The 20590-nt window shown below is 40.2% G+C and overlaps 1 protein-coding gene across 2 annotated transcripts; it reads right to left on the reverse strand.

The window, feature by feature from the left end:
- Window positions 1-2101: 2101 nt before the first annotated feature.
- On the reverse strand, window positions 2102-15726 carry LOC117433125 (modulator of macroautophagy TMEM150B-like). 2 transcript variants are annotated; one of them, XM_034055162.3, is made up of 7 exons: window positions 15652-15726; window positions 12909-12993; window positions 12073-12132; window positions 10020-10087; window positions 7831-7958; window positions 7348-7525; window positions 2102-6025 (listed from the first exon to the last, which is right to left on the reverse strand). In XM_034055162.3, exons 2-7 carry the CDS (start codon window positions 12971-12973, stop codon window positions 5847-5849), a joined length of 678 nt encoding a protein of 225 aa, XP_033911053.3. In that variant the 5' UTR covers window positions 12974-12993; window positions 15652-15726; the 3' UTR covers window positions 2102-5846. The 2 variants fall into 2 exon arrangements, with proteins under 2 accessions (XP_033911053.3, XP_058872362.1); XM_059016379.1 differs by lacking the exon at window positions 12909-12993 and having other exon boundaries at window positions 15652-15725.
- Between the last annotated feature and the right edge of the window lie 4864 nt (window positions 15727-20590).

Consider the following 20590-nt stretch of genomic DNA (forward strand, 5'->3'; position numbering starts at 1 on the left):
AACATAATGACTAGAAGTCTTTCTCAGTGTCTTCAATGAATATCAATCAATCAATCAATATTTATTTTATATAGCGCCTTTCATAGTGGACCACCATCACGAAGTGCTTTACAAGATAGTGAGGAACAATGCATAATACATTAACTACAGGGTATAGGAGGCACTTTTTTTACACAGAGAATTGTAAGGGTCTGGAAGTAACTCCCCAGTAATGTTGTTGAAGCCGACACCCTGGGTAGAGTAAATTCAGTCTCATCTCTTTATTTTAAAATTCCCCTAAGAAAATGTTACGTTCATACTTCTTTTTCACTGTCCCATAACTAACGGTTATACTGACAACTATAAAATGTTAACCACAGTTTATGAAAAAAGTGCATTAATACACAACAGCACCACACAAAGGGCATTTCAAGAAATGTAGGCAGTTTTATTTTATCAGAGTAAAAGTGGGGGGGGCCGTGGGGATGGCACCCCCGGCTGAAGTAACAGCCTCTTTGACTCGGATAAAGCCCATGTATTCAGCCCCTGTTTTTGTTACAAGTATACAGTATGACTCCAGCGGAGCGTAATGTGGGAAACACAGAAAACACCATGGAGTTCTAGGACCTTTAGTAATAATACACACAGCGTGTGAATTGGGAGAGGATGCTGAGGGGATCAGTCCCTGGTGATTTAACCTCCCTCCCTCACAGAAGCACCAATGCGACACTCCCTGTGAACCTCTAGAAACAATCCATTAAATCCCTGTGTATTTCTTAGACGTACACATTGCTAGGATTTAATGTCAATTATGCTGCTGTTATCTTTTTTGCAGCTTTGGGAAAATTATACGTATTTATGTACTGTGCTTTTATTTGTATTTTATGTTTTTTATGATCGTTTGAACTGTTCTTCTCCTGTTTGAATGATTTATTGGTATAATAATGTTACTTCTCATCGTCTTCTCTTGCTAGGACCCCCTTGAAATGAGATGTATCTCTCAAGGTTTCTATTCTGGTTACTTTGTGTGCAACTGTTCAGTGCTAACACAGCATACAATGGTCATCTGTTTTGTTGTCAGGTAGAAGTTGTTATTAGTAGAAGCACAGAGCTGACGTAATTCAGGGTCCCATTGTGGCAACTCCTGTCTGCCATTCCCTCACAGGGAGGGTGTGTGTCTGTTATCATGGCGACAGATTGCACTGTACCAGTGGACAGAGTGGCTCCACTACCTCTGCCCTGGACTCTGAGCAGCACATAGCTAATGGAACCTGCAATAAATTGCTCAAACACACAGCCATAAACATTAACCAGCAAGTAGAATCAACAGGTGCTTCCCACACCTGCAGAAAGGAGAGCCTTCTTTCTCACACACCTGTGCAGCTTTGTCAGCTGGGGTAGTCAGGTTTAGGGGTGAGGGTGGGCACTGCTGGCTGAATCCGCTCTACTGCTTGCTGCTGTAAGCATGCGTGGGCCTCTGACCCATGTAACACTCGTCTTTGGAAGAAAGTGACCAGACTGTCCTTGTATTGCTGTATGGAGGGGAGGAGATGAGAAACCCAAGGTCTGTGGGTACCTTCACAAAGAATATAGTCAAATATCAGGGATAGGAATAACACTGCTACACAGCAGTTTAACCCAATCCAGGTTTTACTAGGAGCTTGATTAGCCACAGTGTGCAGGTAACAGGTGTGCCTTACAACACTCCTAGTGAAACCAGAAAGAGATCAAACTGCAGTGCAGTGGGAGTCTGATTTCATTCCCTGCATATAATCATATTACAAAGTGCTCCCTCAATATCTGACAGAGATATTGAAAAATAGAAACTGAATTAAAGAAGGGCCCTCACAGAGTAAAATACACGTGTACGATTTACTATGTACTCTTGACAAGGCCTAACTGTGAAGTAAGTCTGTGTATTAATGAATGTTGAAGTATAGCACAGTAAATACGTGTAAAGTAATCATGACCAGGCAGGTCAAAATCCCAGCATCAACAGAACTGAGAAAACAGACACATCACTTACAATTGCATATAAAGACTTTAATCTACTCCAGAATGCATTCAGACAAGGCAATGCTCCAGTGAAGACACTCTATATGACAACGGGGGGAGGGGGAGGGGGGGGGGGGCTTTGAGGTAAAGAGAGACATCCACACAGCATTCATTAGATAGTTATTAGAGTCACTCACACAGCGACTGTCTTCCCACAGCAATTACACCAAAAAGTATGTTACCGGCACTTGCTCAGTTTTATTTATAGTGGATTTTGTCAAGTGTATCAAACTACAAACTGTAACCCTTTATCAACCATGATTAGATCACTCATGTCATTTACCGGGAAATTGCCTGATTGTATTTATTAATGGCATAAGCTGACATTGACAGCACAGCCTTTTGAAGCGATAACACCCCTCAGAAAGTGGCGCAGTCCACCTTTGTGGAACATGACTGCAGTTCCATGCAGGCCGCGGATACTTCAAGTTGGGCCACACAGAGACAAGAGGTGACATCATTTATCATTTTTCAGGTTACATTTTTTTATCCATAACAATAAAACACTTATGGTCAATTTTACAAATATGAAAAGAAAGTTAATAAAATTCAATGCCATACAAACGTTTTGATTCCCACTGTTTTAGTCCAATCACTTGTCATTGAGTTTACTAAATTTCTAATAGTATTTCTAGCTTTTCTTTTTTGCAAATCCTGGTCATATTTATGGAAGTCATAATCTGTGTAAAATTGGGTTATATTGTTTCTAACAGTTAAAACTGAAAATATCAATACAATTACAAAAGATCATAAAAAAGGGCGATCCACATATCACACATTTAAACAATAAAAAAGCTTTGTATTTTTATTTAAAAAATGATTTTCAAGAGAGTGCATCTTTAAGATTCAGTAGCAGCAGCAGCGGCCCGCAAAATTTTAAAAAAAAACGTTCAAAGTATAATGTGTCATGACGAATAACGGTCTGTTCCAAATATGGTTCATCTTTTGTTGTGAATATATAAAATCCTTCCACAGCAGCACCACTGTTCAGCCGTTGTCCAGGGAAAAAAATCTACATATTTTTCAAAGTTATTTACAAATAAAAAATAGAAAAGTCTTAATTGCATAAGTATTCACCCCCTTTGCTGTGACACCCCTAAATAAGCTCTGGTGCAACCAATTGCCTTCAGAAGTCACATAATTAGTTGAATGGAGTCCACCTGTGTGCAATTAAAGTGTCACATGATCTCAGATTAAATACACCTGTTTCTGGAAGGCCCCAGAGTTTGTTAGAGAGCATAAACAAACAGCATCATGAAGACCAAGGTGCTATCAAAACAAGTCCGGGATAAAGTTCTGGAGAAGCACCAATCAGGGTTGGGTTATAAAAAAATATCCCAAACTTTGAACATCTCCCGGAGCACCGTTAAATCCATTATTAAAAAATGGAAAGAATATGGCACAACCGCGACTCTGCCTAGAGAAGGCCGTCCACCAATACTCCTGACCAGGTAAGGAGGGCATTAGTCAGAGAAGCAACCAAGAGGCCAATGGTACTCTGAAGGAGTTGGAGAGATCCACAGCTGAGATGGGAGAAACCATCCATGGGACAACTATAACCCGGACGCTCCACAAAGCTAGGCTTTATGGAAGAGTGGCGAGAAGAAAGCCATTGCTGAAAAAAAAACATATCAAATCCCGTTTGGATTTTGCCAAAAGGCATGTGGGAGACTGTGGCAATGTGCCCCGCCCCTGTGTGCATTTGTGTGTTATGTGTTGCGTGTTGCATGTGTAAATGTTGGTGTATAGTCATGGTACACAGGATATAAACGGGTCTGTGTTTCACGTGTGAGTTAAAATTGTATAATTATATTTAGGCACGGGATTGCACTATCACTTCACGTGCATTTAAAGTATGTAATAATATGTGAGCACGGGGTTGCACAGAATTAATTCACGTGCTGGGATTCAAGTGAATAATTAATTAGTAATTGAATCCCAGCACAACAGTATATATAGATGCACGTTTCTTTCACTCGGGGTTGTGTGTTCAGGGCGAAGGAACAGGAGAGAGTGAGGAGATAATCAATAGAGAAGCAATTGCTACGTGGTACGTGTTTGTTTAGTGTTCGTCCCTGTGTGTCAGTGTCTGTTCGTTTTGTTTATCTGTTTATTTTGGCGTAAGTGCCGTGTCCTGTTTTGTGTTAAAACCTTTTATTTTCTGTTCTGTTTATTTATTAAATGCTGAGCGAAAGCATTCGCTCAGCTCCACCAAACTCTACCTCTCGTTTTGTTTATTTATTTCCTGCTTCTGGTCTGACGCCACCCACTCCAGCCGTCTTTGTGACAGAGACACAGCAAACATGTGGAAAAAGGTTCTCTGGTCTGATGAGACCAAAATTGAACTTTTTGGCCTCAGCGCAAAACACTATGTGTGGCACAAAGCCAACACTGCTCATCACCCTGAGAACACCATCCCCACGGTGAAGCATGGTGGTGGCAGCGTCATGTTATGGGGATGCTTTTCATCAGCAGGGACTGGGAAACTGGTCAGGATTGAGGGCAAGATGGATGGAGCCAAATACAGGGAAATTCTAGAGGAAAACCTGTTTCATTCTGCAAGAGACCTGGGACTGGGGCGGAGGTTCACCTTCCAGCAGGACAATGACTCTGAACACACAGCCAAAGCTACACTGGAGTGGTTTTAAAACAAGAACCTGAATGTCTTAGAATGGCCCAGTCAAAGCCCAGACTTCAATCCGATTGAGAATCTGTGGCAAGACTTGAAAATCTTGACAGAACTTGAGCAATTTTTACTTTTGCAAAAGAAGAAACAGCATCCATAACAATAAAACACACAAAGTGCTAAATTATCATTTTTAAAAAAAATTGTAATAATTCAGTGAAACTTTTTCTTTTTCTATGGCATGGTTAAAATGTTTGTCGTCAGACTGATTTTCTGTTAAAATATAAAGACTGGGATTTTGCCTACAACATGTAAAATTTTACAAGAGAAATATTGACACCTTTAACAGAACTACCATGTGGTATATTTGCAGGAATTAACTCTCAAATGAGCAATTTTGCTAATCCTAAAGTTCCTACTTTTCTGCATTGATTCTGTGAGCAACATCTTTAAACACCATCATCTTTCAATATTCATCACATAATGTATTATTATTATTATTATTATTATTATTTGTTTATTTAGCAGACGTCTTTATCCAAGGCGACTTACAGAGACCAGGGTGTGTGAACTAAGCATCAGCTGCAGAGTCACTTACAATTACGTCTCACCCGAAAGACGGAGCACAAGGAGGTTAAGTGACTTGCTCAGGGTCACACAGTGAGTCAGTGGCTGAGGTGGGATTTGAGCCGGGGACCTCCTGGTTACAAGCCCTTTCTTTAACCACTGGACCACACAGCCTCCATGTACAGCTCTGTTCAAACGTTTTGCATCTCCTAGAATTTTAGGATTGAGACAACTTTATAAAAAAAAAAATAAAAAAAAAAAACTATATGAACATAATACATTTTTTTTCAAAAGAAAAATTATATCACAAAAGTCTACTGGAAGCCATAACAGTAGTACAGTGTTTCAAGTTAGATTTCAAAATGTCATATTTGTGTCAGTTTTTCGTTGTAATTACATGGAAAATTACAAAGCAGTATGCAATTCAATATGTTAATGTAATATTATTCAGCAGGTTTCATTCAACTTCATGAAGCTAAATTAGTTAATTCTATAGGGTGATGCAAAACGTTTGGCCATAGCTGTGCTCTGAAGTGATATTGCTGCACTGTACTCTCTGTGAAAGCTGTGCCTGTGGGTCTGGAGGCGAGGCTCCTTGCATGTGTCTGAAGCGGCTCTCTCAGGACAGCTCCCTGCTCATGGGCGTGGTGGCCCTCTTGCGCAGGACATGGTAGGACTGGCAGTCCAAGTGCCGGAACTCCACGGAGAAGAGTCCGAAGAGCAGGAAGAAGGCCATGGCTGCTCCCCACTCACAGAGCGCAGCCTGCGTGCGGAATTCCAGGTTGTGCAGCACGGACACTGGAGGAGAGGTCAAGGGTCGTGACTGCGGTAACTGCACAACAAAGATTGTATTGAAACAGTTCACATTCCTGGACTTTGCTGGAGTGGTGCCCTGAAAAAACTATTTTCAGATTCACCATTTGATTTAATATTACTGGGAGGAACTGGACCAGGGGTCACAAATGGAGATTAGATAAAGGGGCATTCAGAACAGAAAATAGGAGGCACTTTTTTACACAGAGAATTGTGAGGGTCTGAAACCAACTCCCCAGTAATGTTGTTGAAGCTGACACCGTGGGATCATTCAAGAAGCTGCTTGATGAGATTCTGGGATCAATAAGCTACTAACAACCAAACAAGCAAGATGGGCCGAATGGCCTCCTCTCGTTTGTAAACTTTCTTATGTTCTTATGTTTACTGGAAAAAATTCTAAAAAGATGGAAAAACACAATGATACACAAACTGTTCAGGAGGCCCAGGACTATGTGCTTGAATTGGCTGTTTCCTTTCCTATATCTCAGTGCGGCTGCTGCTGTTTACTGGGCTGCAATGGCCGGGGTTTTCAATACAGTGAGTGCCCTGTTTCTCAAGCCGGTATGGGTAACTGATATTTACAAAAAAGAAAGCTCACTGTGTAAATAACTGCTTTCTGTGACCATGTTCTGAAACAAATAACATACAATGCAAGTGTGTATCTCCACAGTAAGGCTGACGAGACTGACCCTGAATGATTGCTGTACCGGTCTTCACAGACGCCTGAGTGGAGAGTATCCATGCTCAGAGACACAAAGAGGACGCTTCATTCTAATCTTTTTTAAAAATATTACTCTGAGTGAGATATATAGAAATTTGATTTTTTTTTACATAAATTTCCATAGGTCTGTCTCAATCCCTGTGTCTGTGAGAGAAGTAATCCTGTATAACCAAGCTTAAAATGAACTTGTGCTTCAGGTCTTTTCTACTTCAGAACAAGCTGCCATGTATTAAATCCTAAAATTATACTTTAATGGTAAACTGTGTATGATTATTTCTATAATTGTGCGTGTGTGTGTGTGTGTGCGTGTGTGTGTGTGTGTCAGTGTGTGTGTGTGTGTGCGCGTGTGTGTGTGTGTGTGTGTGCGTGTGTGTGTGTGTGCGCGTGTGTGCGCGCGTGTGTGTGTGTGCGTGTGTGTGTGTGTGTGTGTGTGTGTATCTGTATAGATATGGAGATGGGTGGAGTAACACTATGCTCTATTATGGCTATGTTTGATTGAATTCAGGCCCGACTGTATCTCTGGCATGCTCAGCTGTAATGGCCGCAGTGGAAGTGCTTGTGACAGCAGGGCGCTGGTAAAGGATACTGATAATGATGAGGACGGTGCAGGTGCTGCACAGTGCAGTGCGGACAGGGAGGATCCAGCGGCCCCCATGGCAGGGCTTCACGGTGTAGGTGAGGTACACCTGCACCCAGAAGTACGCCACCCCGATGAAGAACGCCAGGAATGCCCCGAACAGATGAGCCCCCATCAGCACGGATTGCTGCAGAGCAGGGAACCAAGAGCAGAGGAACTAGGAGATTCAGGGCACCCTTACCACAGTCAACTTACACAGCAATCCTGCATGCACAGTTAAACTGTGCATTTACAATACCATGTTTTTTCATATGCTTTGCTATACCTCTCTGAGATTTACAATGCTTACCTATGCTTTGGCATGCTTTCACTGGGGCAACTTTCATTGGGGCAATTTCACACAATAATCTTCTCCAGCTACAGATTTTTTATTTTATTTCATTAGGTAACAAGCTAATCTTGTAGTTGAAATAAATATGTTAGTGTGTTTACCTGGAAGTTCCCCACAAAGGACGTCCCCAGAGAGCAGATGAGGCCGAGGACAAGGCTGGCTGTGTTTGTACGAGAGTGTTGCCCGGAATCCTTAATCTGCTGAAACCGCATCAGAGTGATCCACACCACTGCAGAGCGGACAGAGAGAGTGAGTGTGGAGACAGTGTGGCAAGGAGTGAGAGAAAGAGAGGGAGTGAGAGTGTGAGAGGAAGTGAGACAGAGGAGGAGAGTGAGTGAGAGAGTTAGTGTGAGAGGAAGTGAGAGAGGGGGTGAGAGGGGGGAGAGAGGGTGAGGGGGTGTAACATGTGTGTTTTGTCTTTCTTTTTTATTATTATTATTAGTACTGTTTTGTTTTAGTTTGTTTATTTATTGATTGGTTTGTTTACATTCCTGTCCCCTTTTGCACAGCTGCCGCTGGTCAGACTACTGGCTCCTTCATTGTGTTTCTGTTCCCCTTCATTGTGTTTCTGTTCCCCCGCCGTTCCCCTCCCCCACGCATGCCGTGGCTGTATCAGCATGAGAGGATCTCACATTTTCCACCTGCAGTCAATCTACTGATTATCTCCTTTTAAAAATGAGATGCAGAGAGCAAACTGGGAACAAGCTGTGTGTTGTAAAGTTGCTACAGGAGGCTGTGTGGTCCAGTGGTTAAAGAAAAAGGGCTTGTAACCAGGAGGTCCCCAGTTCAAATCCCACCTCAGCCACTGACTCATTGTGTGACCCTGAGCAAGTCACTTAACCTCCTTGTGCTCCGTCTTTCGGGTGAGACGTAGTTGTAAGTGACTCTGCAGCTGATGCATAGTTCACACACCCTAGTCTCTGATGGGAGACTACATTTGGGGGCTGATTCGTGAAAGTGATTTACAGTATAATCGTAAATCTCGAAAAACTACTCACTTCTAAATCTTTTGTAGTCATTTTTGTATTACTTTAGTATAGATACATGTTAATTTGGATTCATATGCTGTTTTTTTCTGACTTTATGTGAACGAAAAGACACAAATTCGCCCGTTTTCTCATTGGAAATAGGTAAATTTCAAAATATCACTGTCCTGGTCACAAAAGCAAAGTTTGTGGGGAATAATAGCCATTTTCTATACTTTTGAGGCATAAGCAATTAGGAAATAACACTTACTACCCAGGAACCAAAAAAAAAAAAAAAATTGTTACACGGTGTAATTTGTACCTAGCTATTATAGTTTTTCTCTTTTTTTTTTTGTAAAATTAACTACACTTAGTTACGTCAGGTTGTTTATAGGGGGCTTTTGTAGCTTAGTTTTACTGTAGTTCTTGTTTTAGATTAGGAACACTTAATTGTGTTTTTTTGTAATTTTGTAATTGATATTGCTTTATTTTGATTGTTGTGTTTATTTTATTATTTTTGGGGGTTTTATCTTAATTGGTTTTTGGAGTGTTTTGCTTTGTTTTGGTTTTCATCATTTTGCTCTATTGTATTATCAGTTGAAACTGACCTGCCTCTGCCCCCTCTCAGGGCTGTCTGGAATTGTGAAAGGGTTAAATTGTCTTTTGAATTTGTTAATATTTTATCTGCTGAACTTCTCCTGTCTACAGCTTTTCTTTTTTGTAATAAAAGATTTGTTGATTTTTAATTTTGCCTCACTGGTATTTGTGACAAGGGAAGGACTCATACTCAAAACACAAAATAAAAGAACCTGTGTGCTAAGCATAATATTCTTCTTCAATTATTTTTATATATATAAATTTGGGGATTTAATCCCAAATGGCGTAGCCAGCTACAACAAGCACTTTAAATTAATTACAATTACTGTTATTGTGTTACTGTTACAGTTAGTGTGAGAGGGGAGGGGTAGTGAGAGGGGGTGAGAGAGGGTGAGAGAGGGAGTGGGGGAGGGAGTGAGGGAGAGGGAATGAGAGAGAGTTAGTGTGAGTGAGGGGGAGTAACAGAGTTTGTGTGAGAAGGAGTGACAGAGAGGGAATGTGATAGGGAGTGAGAGAGGTGAGAGAGGGAGAGTGGCAAAAAAAGGTGCAGTGCCTAAAGAGTGCGAGAGGGAAAGTGCAGGGCAGTGAGGGAGTAAAGAAGAAAGGAGGGGTGAGGCCAGAGAGAATCACACCTCTGAGGTACAAGGCATGACAGTAATGTGAGTGATCCAGACTAGTGGCCTGCAATGAAGCGATGTAGCAGCTAGTGAACTCTGTTACAGACTCACCGAGCAGAGAGCCCAGGTTGAGGATCTGAGCGAAGACACAGCTCTGAGGAGTGTAGGAGCCACAAGTGCTGAAAACAGAGAGAGATGAGACTGAATTATCACTCACTCTGAATGTTTTTAATACATTTTTAATACATTTTACCATACCTCTCCAGGCTTTACAATGCTTACATATGCTTTACCATGATTCCACTGTGCTTTATTACACTTTACTATGGTAAACTTTTATAAGGTTTGTGCAATTGGTGACATCTAATAAAAAAGGTACTTTCACATTCATTTGTACATCCTGACCTCTGATATTTTTAATGAAAACCACATATTATTTTTAATGAAAACCACATATTAAGGGATAAGATGGGCTCCTTATTTATTTTAGGAGTGTTTTTTGAAAGATTGTTTTTGAAGAGTGTTCTTATAAACATTCTCTTTGGTTTAACTGTACTTAAAAACAGGAATTAACTAATATACACTCTCTAAAAAAGTTGGAAAAGTTTCATGAACTGCAAACTTGAATGGATTAATCAAAATGGGTTTCAAACAGTCCTTAAGGTTCTGTGAATAGGGCCCAATATATCACAAACAAACAGACAAGGGCACTTTAAATGCACATATTCTTAATTTAGCTATCTTGTATAATGTACAGTTGAGTTTACCAATATATTTTCTAGCATAATAAAATATTATATGACAGTTGTATTTTTGTGAACTTGAGAAAGCTTTAGAGTTCTATTGAACAAAACTTCAAGGACTGTTTTCTGAAGAGGGTTTATAAACATTACTGCAGGTTAAACAACGGTTTGAAAAATTACAACAGACTTCCACATCTCTTAGACATTTGAAAAGAAGTTTCATGAACTGCATCCTAAATTAATAAAAAAAATGAACTTTAACAAAACAAAACAGCTTAACAAAACATTCCTTAAAGTTAGACAGCTTTAACGGCTAGTTGTATCAGTACTCCTCTTAAAATGCTAACAAAAAAAGTTTTATTAAGTTTCATATTTAATTTTTTAACACTGACAGCAATCTGAGAAAAAAGCCTGTATCTTTACACACTCATAAATTATGTACAGCAATAAAAAAATGTTTTGATATGAATTACTTTTTTATGACTCCTTAACAAACGTGTTTGTCTGCTTGATTTGATCCAGCTATACCAGGCCCGAGAAGACGGATATTTGTAGAGCAATAAAGTCACTCCAGCGTGTGCAGGAGGACTAGGGCCTCAGGCCTCATGCCTCACAAGGCGCCCAGGCGTGCAGTAAGAATTTCTTATCCAACACCCTGTCGTGGATTATTGCTTGCATAACAAATACTAGCATTACTACCGTTTACAAGACAGGAAATTCATTGCGAAAAAATGACAGTTAAATTAACTTGGTGCAGCTGAAATCCACAAAAGTCATGCCACACCACCCATAGGTTAGGATTTTAGCATAGCTGCTGAGATGTGATGGATGAGATAGCAATAACAGTGACAAGGGGTGCAGTGAAAATGGAAGAGATAACACAATTAGCATCATTTTTTTAAATAAGTTTTCGTGCCCAATTATTTTACCCCTGATGTTCACCCCAATTTAGAATGTCCAATAATTGTTTTTCCCCTCACCGCAGCAATTCCCCACACAGCTCAGGAGACCCGAAGATTCAGTGGGCATCCTCTGATCCCACAACCAAGCCAGCTTCCTCTTTTACACCCAGGAATTAGAAAGCGGGTGTCAGTGAGCTACCGGCCTCTGGCGGACAAAGGCCAGCCCTGCAGGTGTCCACCTGAGCTCACTGGTTGTCTGGCCGGTAGGGTCCGCTGTAGCACGTTGAGGAGAAACAGTCCCTGTCAGTTTTGCCTCCCTTACCCACGGGAGAGCCAGAGCCAGTGAAGACCGACCTACTTCGCACAGCCAGGACATGAACCTGTGCTCCCCTGACTCTATGACTCACCCTGCACATCACAGAGCCAGGGGAGACATTATAGTCATTTTAAACCCTCAGCAACAACACCTTTAACAAGGAAAAGTTCCACTAAACATTATTGTTTTTCATCTCGTCTCACCTGATATAAGGAAACTCCTGTGTGAGATTGACAGACCCGTTGGATACAGCCATCCCAAACCTGTGGAAGGAGGTCAGAGGAGTTAGGGTTCAGAGGGGTTAGAGTTCAGAGAGGTTAGAGATCATAGGGGTTAGAGGTCAGAAGGGTTAGAGTTCTGAGGGGTTAGGGTTCAGAGGGGTTAGACTTCAGAGGGGTTACATTTCAGAGGGGTTAGGGTTCAGAGGGGTTAGAGTTTAGAGGGGTTAGGGTTCAGAGGGGTTAAAGTTCAGAGGTCTTGGTTGGATTTCTGCTCAGAGTTTAGGTCATGTCTATTACAAAGCAGATGAGGGTCTTCATTCTTCAAGAGTTACAAGGGATTTGGAAATACTATTTGGTGAACAGATCATTTTAAATAAATTATTATTAAATCTAATCATTATTCATTCCATTCAACTGCTAGCTTTAACTTCTACATGTTAGGAAGTTGGAAAGCGTTCCTTTGCTTATTTTTCTAATACAATCTCTGTTTCTTCTAGTTTCACATCAATAACACTGATGAAGACATTAGCCAAAACTTTGTCTGCTAGACTCAGTTTCTTCTAGTTTTACCTCAGTAACACATGAAGACATTAGTTAGAATGTCTGTCTACTTCACATGAGTTTAGAAAGAGGGATGCCATCAGACACCACAACAATAATCACACTGTGGGAGGTGGATGCAATGGGCATCTTCAGAATCGTCTGTCTGCTCTTTCAACGTCCAGTCCTACTGGAAATCAGGGGTGCAGATGTGTGGGAAGTGGGTTCTGCAGCATCATGTAAATAGACAAAGCTTGTTGAAAGACTGGAATACTTACACAGCCCAGAATCCAACAGTGCCCGTAAGCGCAAATACAATAGGAATCATTGCCCAGATCCACATCTTGGAAGCAGTGTGTTCCACTGAAACGAGAGGACCTAGATTAGCACTGTGGACTTGCCCTGGACTTAATGGGGTCTATTTTACTGATCCAAACAGCGGTGGATCGTAATAGCACTGCTTTTTTATTCATTTATTTTTAAAATCAATTTGAGTGCCCAATCATTTTAAAGATGGCTTTTAGAATTTGGAATGTCCAATTACACTCTATCACCGCAGCAACTCCCCACAACAGGTCAGGAGAACTGAAGGTCAGTGGTTGTCCTCTGATCCCACGACCAAGACAATTTTGTCTCTCTAACTACCCAAGCGCCAGAGCCAATGCAACGCTCAATATGGAATCCCCAGCAAAGACCAGCAGCTTTGCACAGCCAGGATCCAAACCTGAGCTCTCCTGACTGTACCACTCACCCCTGCACACCACCTGGCTGTGCCTTTACCAGGGGAGCCACTCGGAAGATCTCCACTTTTTAACTCTGTTGTAATAATAAAGGAAACAACCAGTACATTATCAGAAATATATATGAAGTATAGATGTTGGCCTTACTGTCTATCAGTAGCAACTATACGGTGTAAGATTAGTTATTTAATAGTCACTATTTATTCATAGTGTATTCCACACACACATTAGTGTTGTACACATGTAGTCTCAAACACATTCATATCGTACTCAGTTATTTTAAACTCTACTGCAGTGCTTCTGGTTATTATGGGTTATCTGAGTGGTTACCAGAATTCAAAGTATGTTAGGACTGAATGTTTAAACACACATATTTAATTAAACAGCTGGCTCCACAGACCCTGGTTAGCACTGATCTTGGATATCTAAAGTTACTTAGGTAGCATGCTATGTAAAGAGGTGCAAGATTAATGCCTTTCCCTGGCAATTTGAATACCAAATCCTCCCTTTATTGATGTAAAACAAGCACACTATTCATTTAAATCCAAAGACCGAATGACCGGACGAATCACGCTGTTCTAAATTAACGCCACTAGGAAAGAAAATTTTGATTTAAAGAACGTCATTTTGAATTCAGATGTTTATTGTAGAGTCAAGCATACTTTATTTTGCATACATTGCACTTGTATATGAAAAGAATGCCCTCCTGCCTCTCTGACTGTGCCAGTCTTTATCAGTCTCTCTGTCAAGGTACTGTACTCAATAAATCTTTGACTAGGTTGTTTAACACTATCTTCATGTGTGAAATAAACAGCACTCCCTGTGATTCATGCAGTATTCTGTTTCTACAACAAGTCAAATGTATAGAAAATCACATCCATGTTTTAAACTAGAGGCCTGAATTCAGGACATTACTTTCCTCATATCAGGCTCTGTATTTGCTTAGCAGAGCACTCACTCTGATCCTCATTGTAAGTCAAGTCCTCATGGAATGTATTAGCAGCAGCTACACATACACTGTCACTGAGAGTGTAGATCTCTCACTCAGAATGTCAACGACAAAGCATTCCAAATCTGGTTAAACCACCACAAACACATTAAGTGTGTTGATATCTAGGTTTCACTCTTGTAAGGAAAGGTTTTTTGAGGCTGAAAGCTGTTATAAAGATCTTGCGCTATGTTTAATGAAGTGTGGAGAGGGTGGCTGATAGGTGATGTCAGACCAGGAAGAAGACACTCAGGACTGGGGTATGAAAGCGCTGCTGCGCGCTTAGTAATACATAAAATAGTTCAACAAAACAAAACACTTAACAAAACAAAATGGCACGGTGGCCAAAACAGACAAACAACTAGACACGGAACACACAAGTATCGCACTGGTATAAATCCAGCACGAATAGCAATTATAATTGTTATTTTACTTCACCTCCTGACTGGTTCCGCCTCTGTACACACCAACCCGTTCAGCCAAAGCTGCTTGTTTTAATATCATGGCCGAAGCATTAGCTAGCTATCAATTACCTAGTTTATCCCTCGACCACATTTGGCACTGGTTTTCTCATATGCGTGGTCTACAGCCAGTTTGTCAAAAATCTCTCACTGTTGACCACACCTTCTCACAATTTTATCTGGATGGGGCATTTTAACCCCATACAGGCTGTAAACATTAATAACAAAAACAATGTGTTTTTATACACTAAACTATACATTGTAAATAATAATAATAATAATAATAATAATAATAATAATAATAATAATAATAATACAAAATAACACAACAATTGTAAATCGCCCTGGATAAGGGCGTCTGCTAAGAAATAAATAATAATACCTGTCACCCGAAGGTTCGAAGTAGTTCGCATCTGACATTGAAAACATGCAATATGCCTTTTTATAAACAGACAAATCCACTAAAATAGAAGTCTACAACGTGTGCTGGTAAAGCTCTCACTTTATGTTAAGCAGATAAAAATGCCAATAAAATAATATTTTATATGTTTTGTATACATTTTTGCTAATTTTGCTATGTAATTGCTTACTTAGATAACTGCTAATTGCACTACACTGTATAAATATAACAGCAAAACTTAATCTCTAGCTGTTATCTAGAACTGTAACATACATGTAAAGCTGTTGTCTAGAACTGTAATGCAAAGTTGTTGGTAAGTACTGGTTCAAACTAAAGAAAAAATAAACACAATCCCAAATAGATGAAGTTAAAAACACAATGTGTTGCGTGTCAATGAATTGAAAGCTTGTAATTGTAAAAGGCTAGACTTACCCAGGAGTCTGTGTGTGTGAGTGTTTGAGAGAGGAAGCCCAGACTGGGAGCAGAGGTTAGGCAACAGTAACGTTCTCTTTCTCAGTCCCTCCTTCCCTGTTCTTGCAGCCCTGACCGTATTCTCTGGAGGGTGCGCTGCAGCTGTGTGCAGTCAGTCCCCTCTCTCAACCGCTAGCCTTCCTTCTTCCTGCACTCATTATTCGGGTGACAATACATTCGTTAACTGGTGCTTAGATTCTCAAATTCTCAAACTGTCTAAGTTTTTTCAGAATAGAAAAAAAACACACAATAAAATGAAAAGAAATAAACTACTCAGACATTTCATTTAAGAGCTTATTATAATTATAATTGATGTTTTTTCATTACACAAACATGTGCCAATGGTAATGTGCAGATTCTAGCCTTACATGTATGTCCTTAATAGGTAAACCAACGCCAGCTAATCAGAATAATCTGTGTATTTTGTGTGCTGTGCACATACTGCTTTTTTTACATTTTCTTTTTTTGATATTCATTTCTGTGAAAACTTGTAACTTGTCAATGGCTTGTTAGATTCATTTCAGGAGGACAGGGGTTTATAAAGAGGGAGATTTTTCCTATAAGGGATGGACAAAAATGACATGTTTACTGTAGCTGTCCCATTGTTTAATGTAAGTGCCATGTTTAAACAGCTCCTGCCTTCAGTACATTGTTTAGCATTATGAGATGTGATAATACTGTGAGGCCCTCACATTATAACAAGGATGCAAAGCGGGTACAATTCATTAGCATGTGCACAAGTGGGCATGCTAATGAATATTATTATTAGAAGTTATTACTGCCAATCTACCCTTTTGTGTTCAATTAAAGGTGAAACTACGTCCATAGTAAATATTTCATTTTGGACGTCACTTTTAGACAAAATTCCCATGATGAAGGGATGACCAACAGATTGTGATAAAAACATGTTCCCTCAAAACACTGAATATGAATCGATGCGCATCAGTGAGATCTCACTGGTGTGGTTTGTAATCCCAATGCAATCCGATGACTCTGTCCCTCTATTTCAATAAATATGGTAGTTGCTCAAGCCCCACTATTGTGGACTTTGCCGTTTTTCCGTCATGTTGTAGTGGTATAATTTACTGCTGTTTGCTCAATTACTCGGTCAGATAAGCAAAACTGTGTTTCTCTGTAGTTTGCGCTAAAGAGTGTGGAACATATTGAATTAATACAATAAAAGGAACACAGAGCTATGTACAGATAAGATAACAGACAGTGGGCCATTGCTAACGACTTAAACTTGGCAGCAATAAAAATGATTCAAGAATGAACAGCAGTGTGGAGTAGTGCTTAGGGCTCTGGACTCTTGACCGGAGGGTTGTGGGTTCAATCCCAGATGGGGGACACTGCTGCTGTACCCTTGAGCAAGGTACTTTACCTTGATTGCTCCAGTAAAAATCCAACTGTATAAATGGGTAATTGTATGTAAAAATAATGTGATATCTTGTAACAATTGTAAGTCGCCCTGGATAAGGGTGTCTGCTAATAAATAAATGAATAAAAAAAAAATAATAATAATAATAGGGTGTGTTCAGTTTACCTAAGCACCTTTCACACTGGCGCTTCTACCCAGGGCCCGACTCTGGTTCTGGTTACCTGGGTCACAACAATCCCATGTAGTGTGAAACCTCAGGATGTGGGTCAGGCCGCTTTGACCCGGGTCGAGTGAGACAAAAAGCACGATGGCCGCTCACAAGCAAACGAAGTAACAAACAGCCACGTCTGCGTGAAGGTTTCACGTCTGTTGATTGAGACACACCATGTGCCAGATTACTGCAGGGATGGCGTGGAGCGATGAAGAAACATTTGATCTAATCAATATTCGGGCTGACGATTCAATCCAGAAAAGTTTGGATGAAAGCGTCCATAACAGCACATCTCCACTCTGGCACGCACTTGCCGATTCTTCCTGAGCAACATTCGAAGAATCCGACCCTTCCTCACCAACTACGCCACCCAGCTCCTGGTCCAGGTACTCTCCTGCCTAGACTACTGCAACTCCCTCCTGGCTGACCTCCCTGCGTCTGCCACCCGTCCGCTCCAGCTCATGCAGAACGCTGCCCGCCTGGTGTTCTCTCTGCCTCGCTTCTCCCACACAACTCCACTACTCCGCTCACTCCACTGGCTCCCGATCACCACTCGCATCCAGTTCAAAACTCTTGTACTAGCTTACAGATGCCTTGACCAGACTGCACCCAGCTACCTCCAGACCCTCATCTCTCCCTACACCCCAACTCGACCTCTCCGCTCCACCTGCACTAGAAGACTGGCTCTACCTCCGCTCCTTCTCCACCCTCGCTCCGCAGTGGTGGAATGACCTTCCTACAGATGTCAGGACTTCCCAGTCCCTGACCACATTCCGGCGCCTCCTCAAGACTCACCTCTTCAGAAAGCACCTGTAGAACTCCTCTGTTCTTCACCTGGGACACTTATCACCCCTCCTTAAATGCACTTTACTTGCTCTTATCTGCCCCCTATTTTACTGCATTCAATCCTGTACTTCAGAGTACTGTAATCTGCCAAGTGTTTAATCTGTAGTATTTTGTATTTAATCATATCCTGATGTAACTATCATTGACACTTATCTGCTGTATTATTGAATTGTATTTTGTCACACTTGTACTTGCTTGAACCAAAGTCGTTGTATTTATCTTGCTCTTAATTGTATTATTACTTGTACTGTGATACTTGAAATGTATTTGCTTACGATTGTAAGTCGCCCTGGATAAGGGCATCTGCTAAGAAATAAATAATAATAATAATAATAATAACAAGCACGCCATCTTGAAAGCTTGAACAGATGAAAGGGTGGTCATGTGAACGTCGCTGCTTCCTGGGCATTGCGTATGCGTATCTTGTACTTACTTCTGTCTCCCCAGCTAACACCTCACACAGTGCTTGGAGGCATCGTTCCAATTAGGTTTTTGTCTCGTGTTAAAATGGTCCAACACACATGCACGGATTTCAGGTAAAAATATATTTCTTAATAAAGGCAAAATCGAAGGTTTAAATAACTCTAAATCTATATTTTTTAGACCCATGCAATATTGTTTAATTTAATAATATAACATATGCCTAGGTTTCTTTAAAAATTCTTGACAGTGCTTATTGGACAGACTACTTAATATTAAAAAGTGTTATTTATTCGGGAGGGAGCATGAACTGGATACCCTGCGATGCTGACAAGAAAAAAATGGTTAATGTTCCCAAGTAAAAACAAATTCCCTAGTTTATTCACCTAGATGTCTGAATTAAAAAATATAAACATGATCAGCAATATGTTGTAAAACAATCGCTGTGATTCACACAACACACGATCCAGCGCAGTAAAGAAGCATGTTTCTTATAAACACTGCCGGGGGTTCTGGAACGCATAACCAACTCCACACATCTAATACTGCGGGATAATATATTCTGAACCATATCTTTTACTATTTATATAGAAATATATAAAGAAGTAGAGTTGTAAATGTTAAGCGTCTATTATTACATAGTAATTACTAAGTCACTACAGTGTGAGTTATGTAATAATTATTCAATAATAAACATTAATAGCTACAGTGGGGAATCACATAGGGAATTATCATAGTAAGGACAGTAGTTTAAAGGGGGATCATCGATAATGTTGCTTGTGAGGATTTTAAAGCCTTGGTTACAGTCCTTTAAAGGGGATCCATGATAATGTTGCTAGTGTATAAGAGGTAAGAATGGATTTGATGGTCTTGATTAGCACTCCTTTAAGGGGAGCAGTGATAATGTTGCTTGTGTGGATTTTAAAGCCTTGGTTACAGTCCTTTAAAGGGGATCCATGATGATGTTGCTAGTGTATAAGAGGTAAGAATGGATTTGAAGGTCTTGATTAGCACTCCTTTAAGGGGAGCAGTGATAATGTTGCTAGTGCTAATAAAACAATGAAAGAGTTTGATTGATAAAGTGTGTTTGAAGCCTCAGTGGTTTCTTTAGTCACAGCGTTTCTCCCACCCCAGCAGCATTTCAAATTGTGATTAGGGGAGGATTTTCCATTCCTGCTAAAAACATTTCTAGTGAATTTTTTGTAAAGTGTTGAAGTATTGGTTCATTTCCTTTTTTATTTCTCATGTTTGGTAGGTGAGTCTCTATTATTTTATATAAAGCTATACCTGTGTCTCCTATGTATTTTATTTTGTTAATTATTTGGCAAATATACCAGAAACAAAGTTGCTAGTTTGTTTAGATGAGTTTATGATGACTGAATGTTTATTTTCAGTATTTGCGATTTCACATGTATCTGATAGGTTTATATATATAAATAGGGTATACACACCTGTCTATTTACCCTAGTGTTGCTGAGAACACAGGTACTTTCTTACACTGTGCGGCACTATGAACGAGTTCTAAACATCAGTTTATTTGAGACAAAATGATGTCAAAACGGGACCCTAAGAAGGGCTGTCTGCACACACAGTACAACAGACATATACTTTTATATGCTGGTAAAACTACAGCTAAAGAATAGCGAAGCAGCTGGACTTTTTCCTTTTCTTAATCTTTATATAGAACCTGATGTGGGTTAAATGTTCTAAATTCAATGACAAACGTTTTGACTAGAAGTCTTTTTCAAATAAACATTTGTCATTGAATTTATGACGTTTGTTTTACTATTCCTCATTAGTCTTATTCATACTCTTGACCGGAGAGTTGTGGGTTCAATCCTAGGTGGGGGATACTGCTGCTGTACCCCTGAGCAAGGTACTTTACCTAGATTGCTCCAGTAAAAACTGAATAAATGGGTAATTTATGTAATATTTATATCTTGTAACAATTGTAAGTCGCCCTGGATAAGGGTGTCTGCTAAGAAATAAATAATAATAATAATTATTATTAATAATAATACATAGACAAGACACAGAATGTGTTT

This window comes from Acipenser ruthenus, chromosome 52, assembly GCF_902713425.1.
Source record: "Acipenser ruthenus chromosome 52, fAciRut3.2 maternal haplotype, whole genome shotgun sequence".
NCBI lineage: Eukaryota > Metazoa > Chordata > Actinopteri > Acipenseriformes > Acipenseridae > Acipenser > Acipenser ruthenus.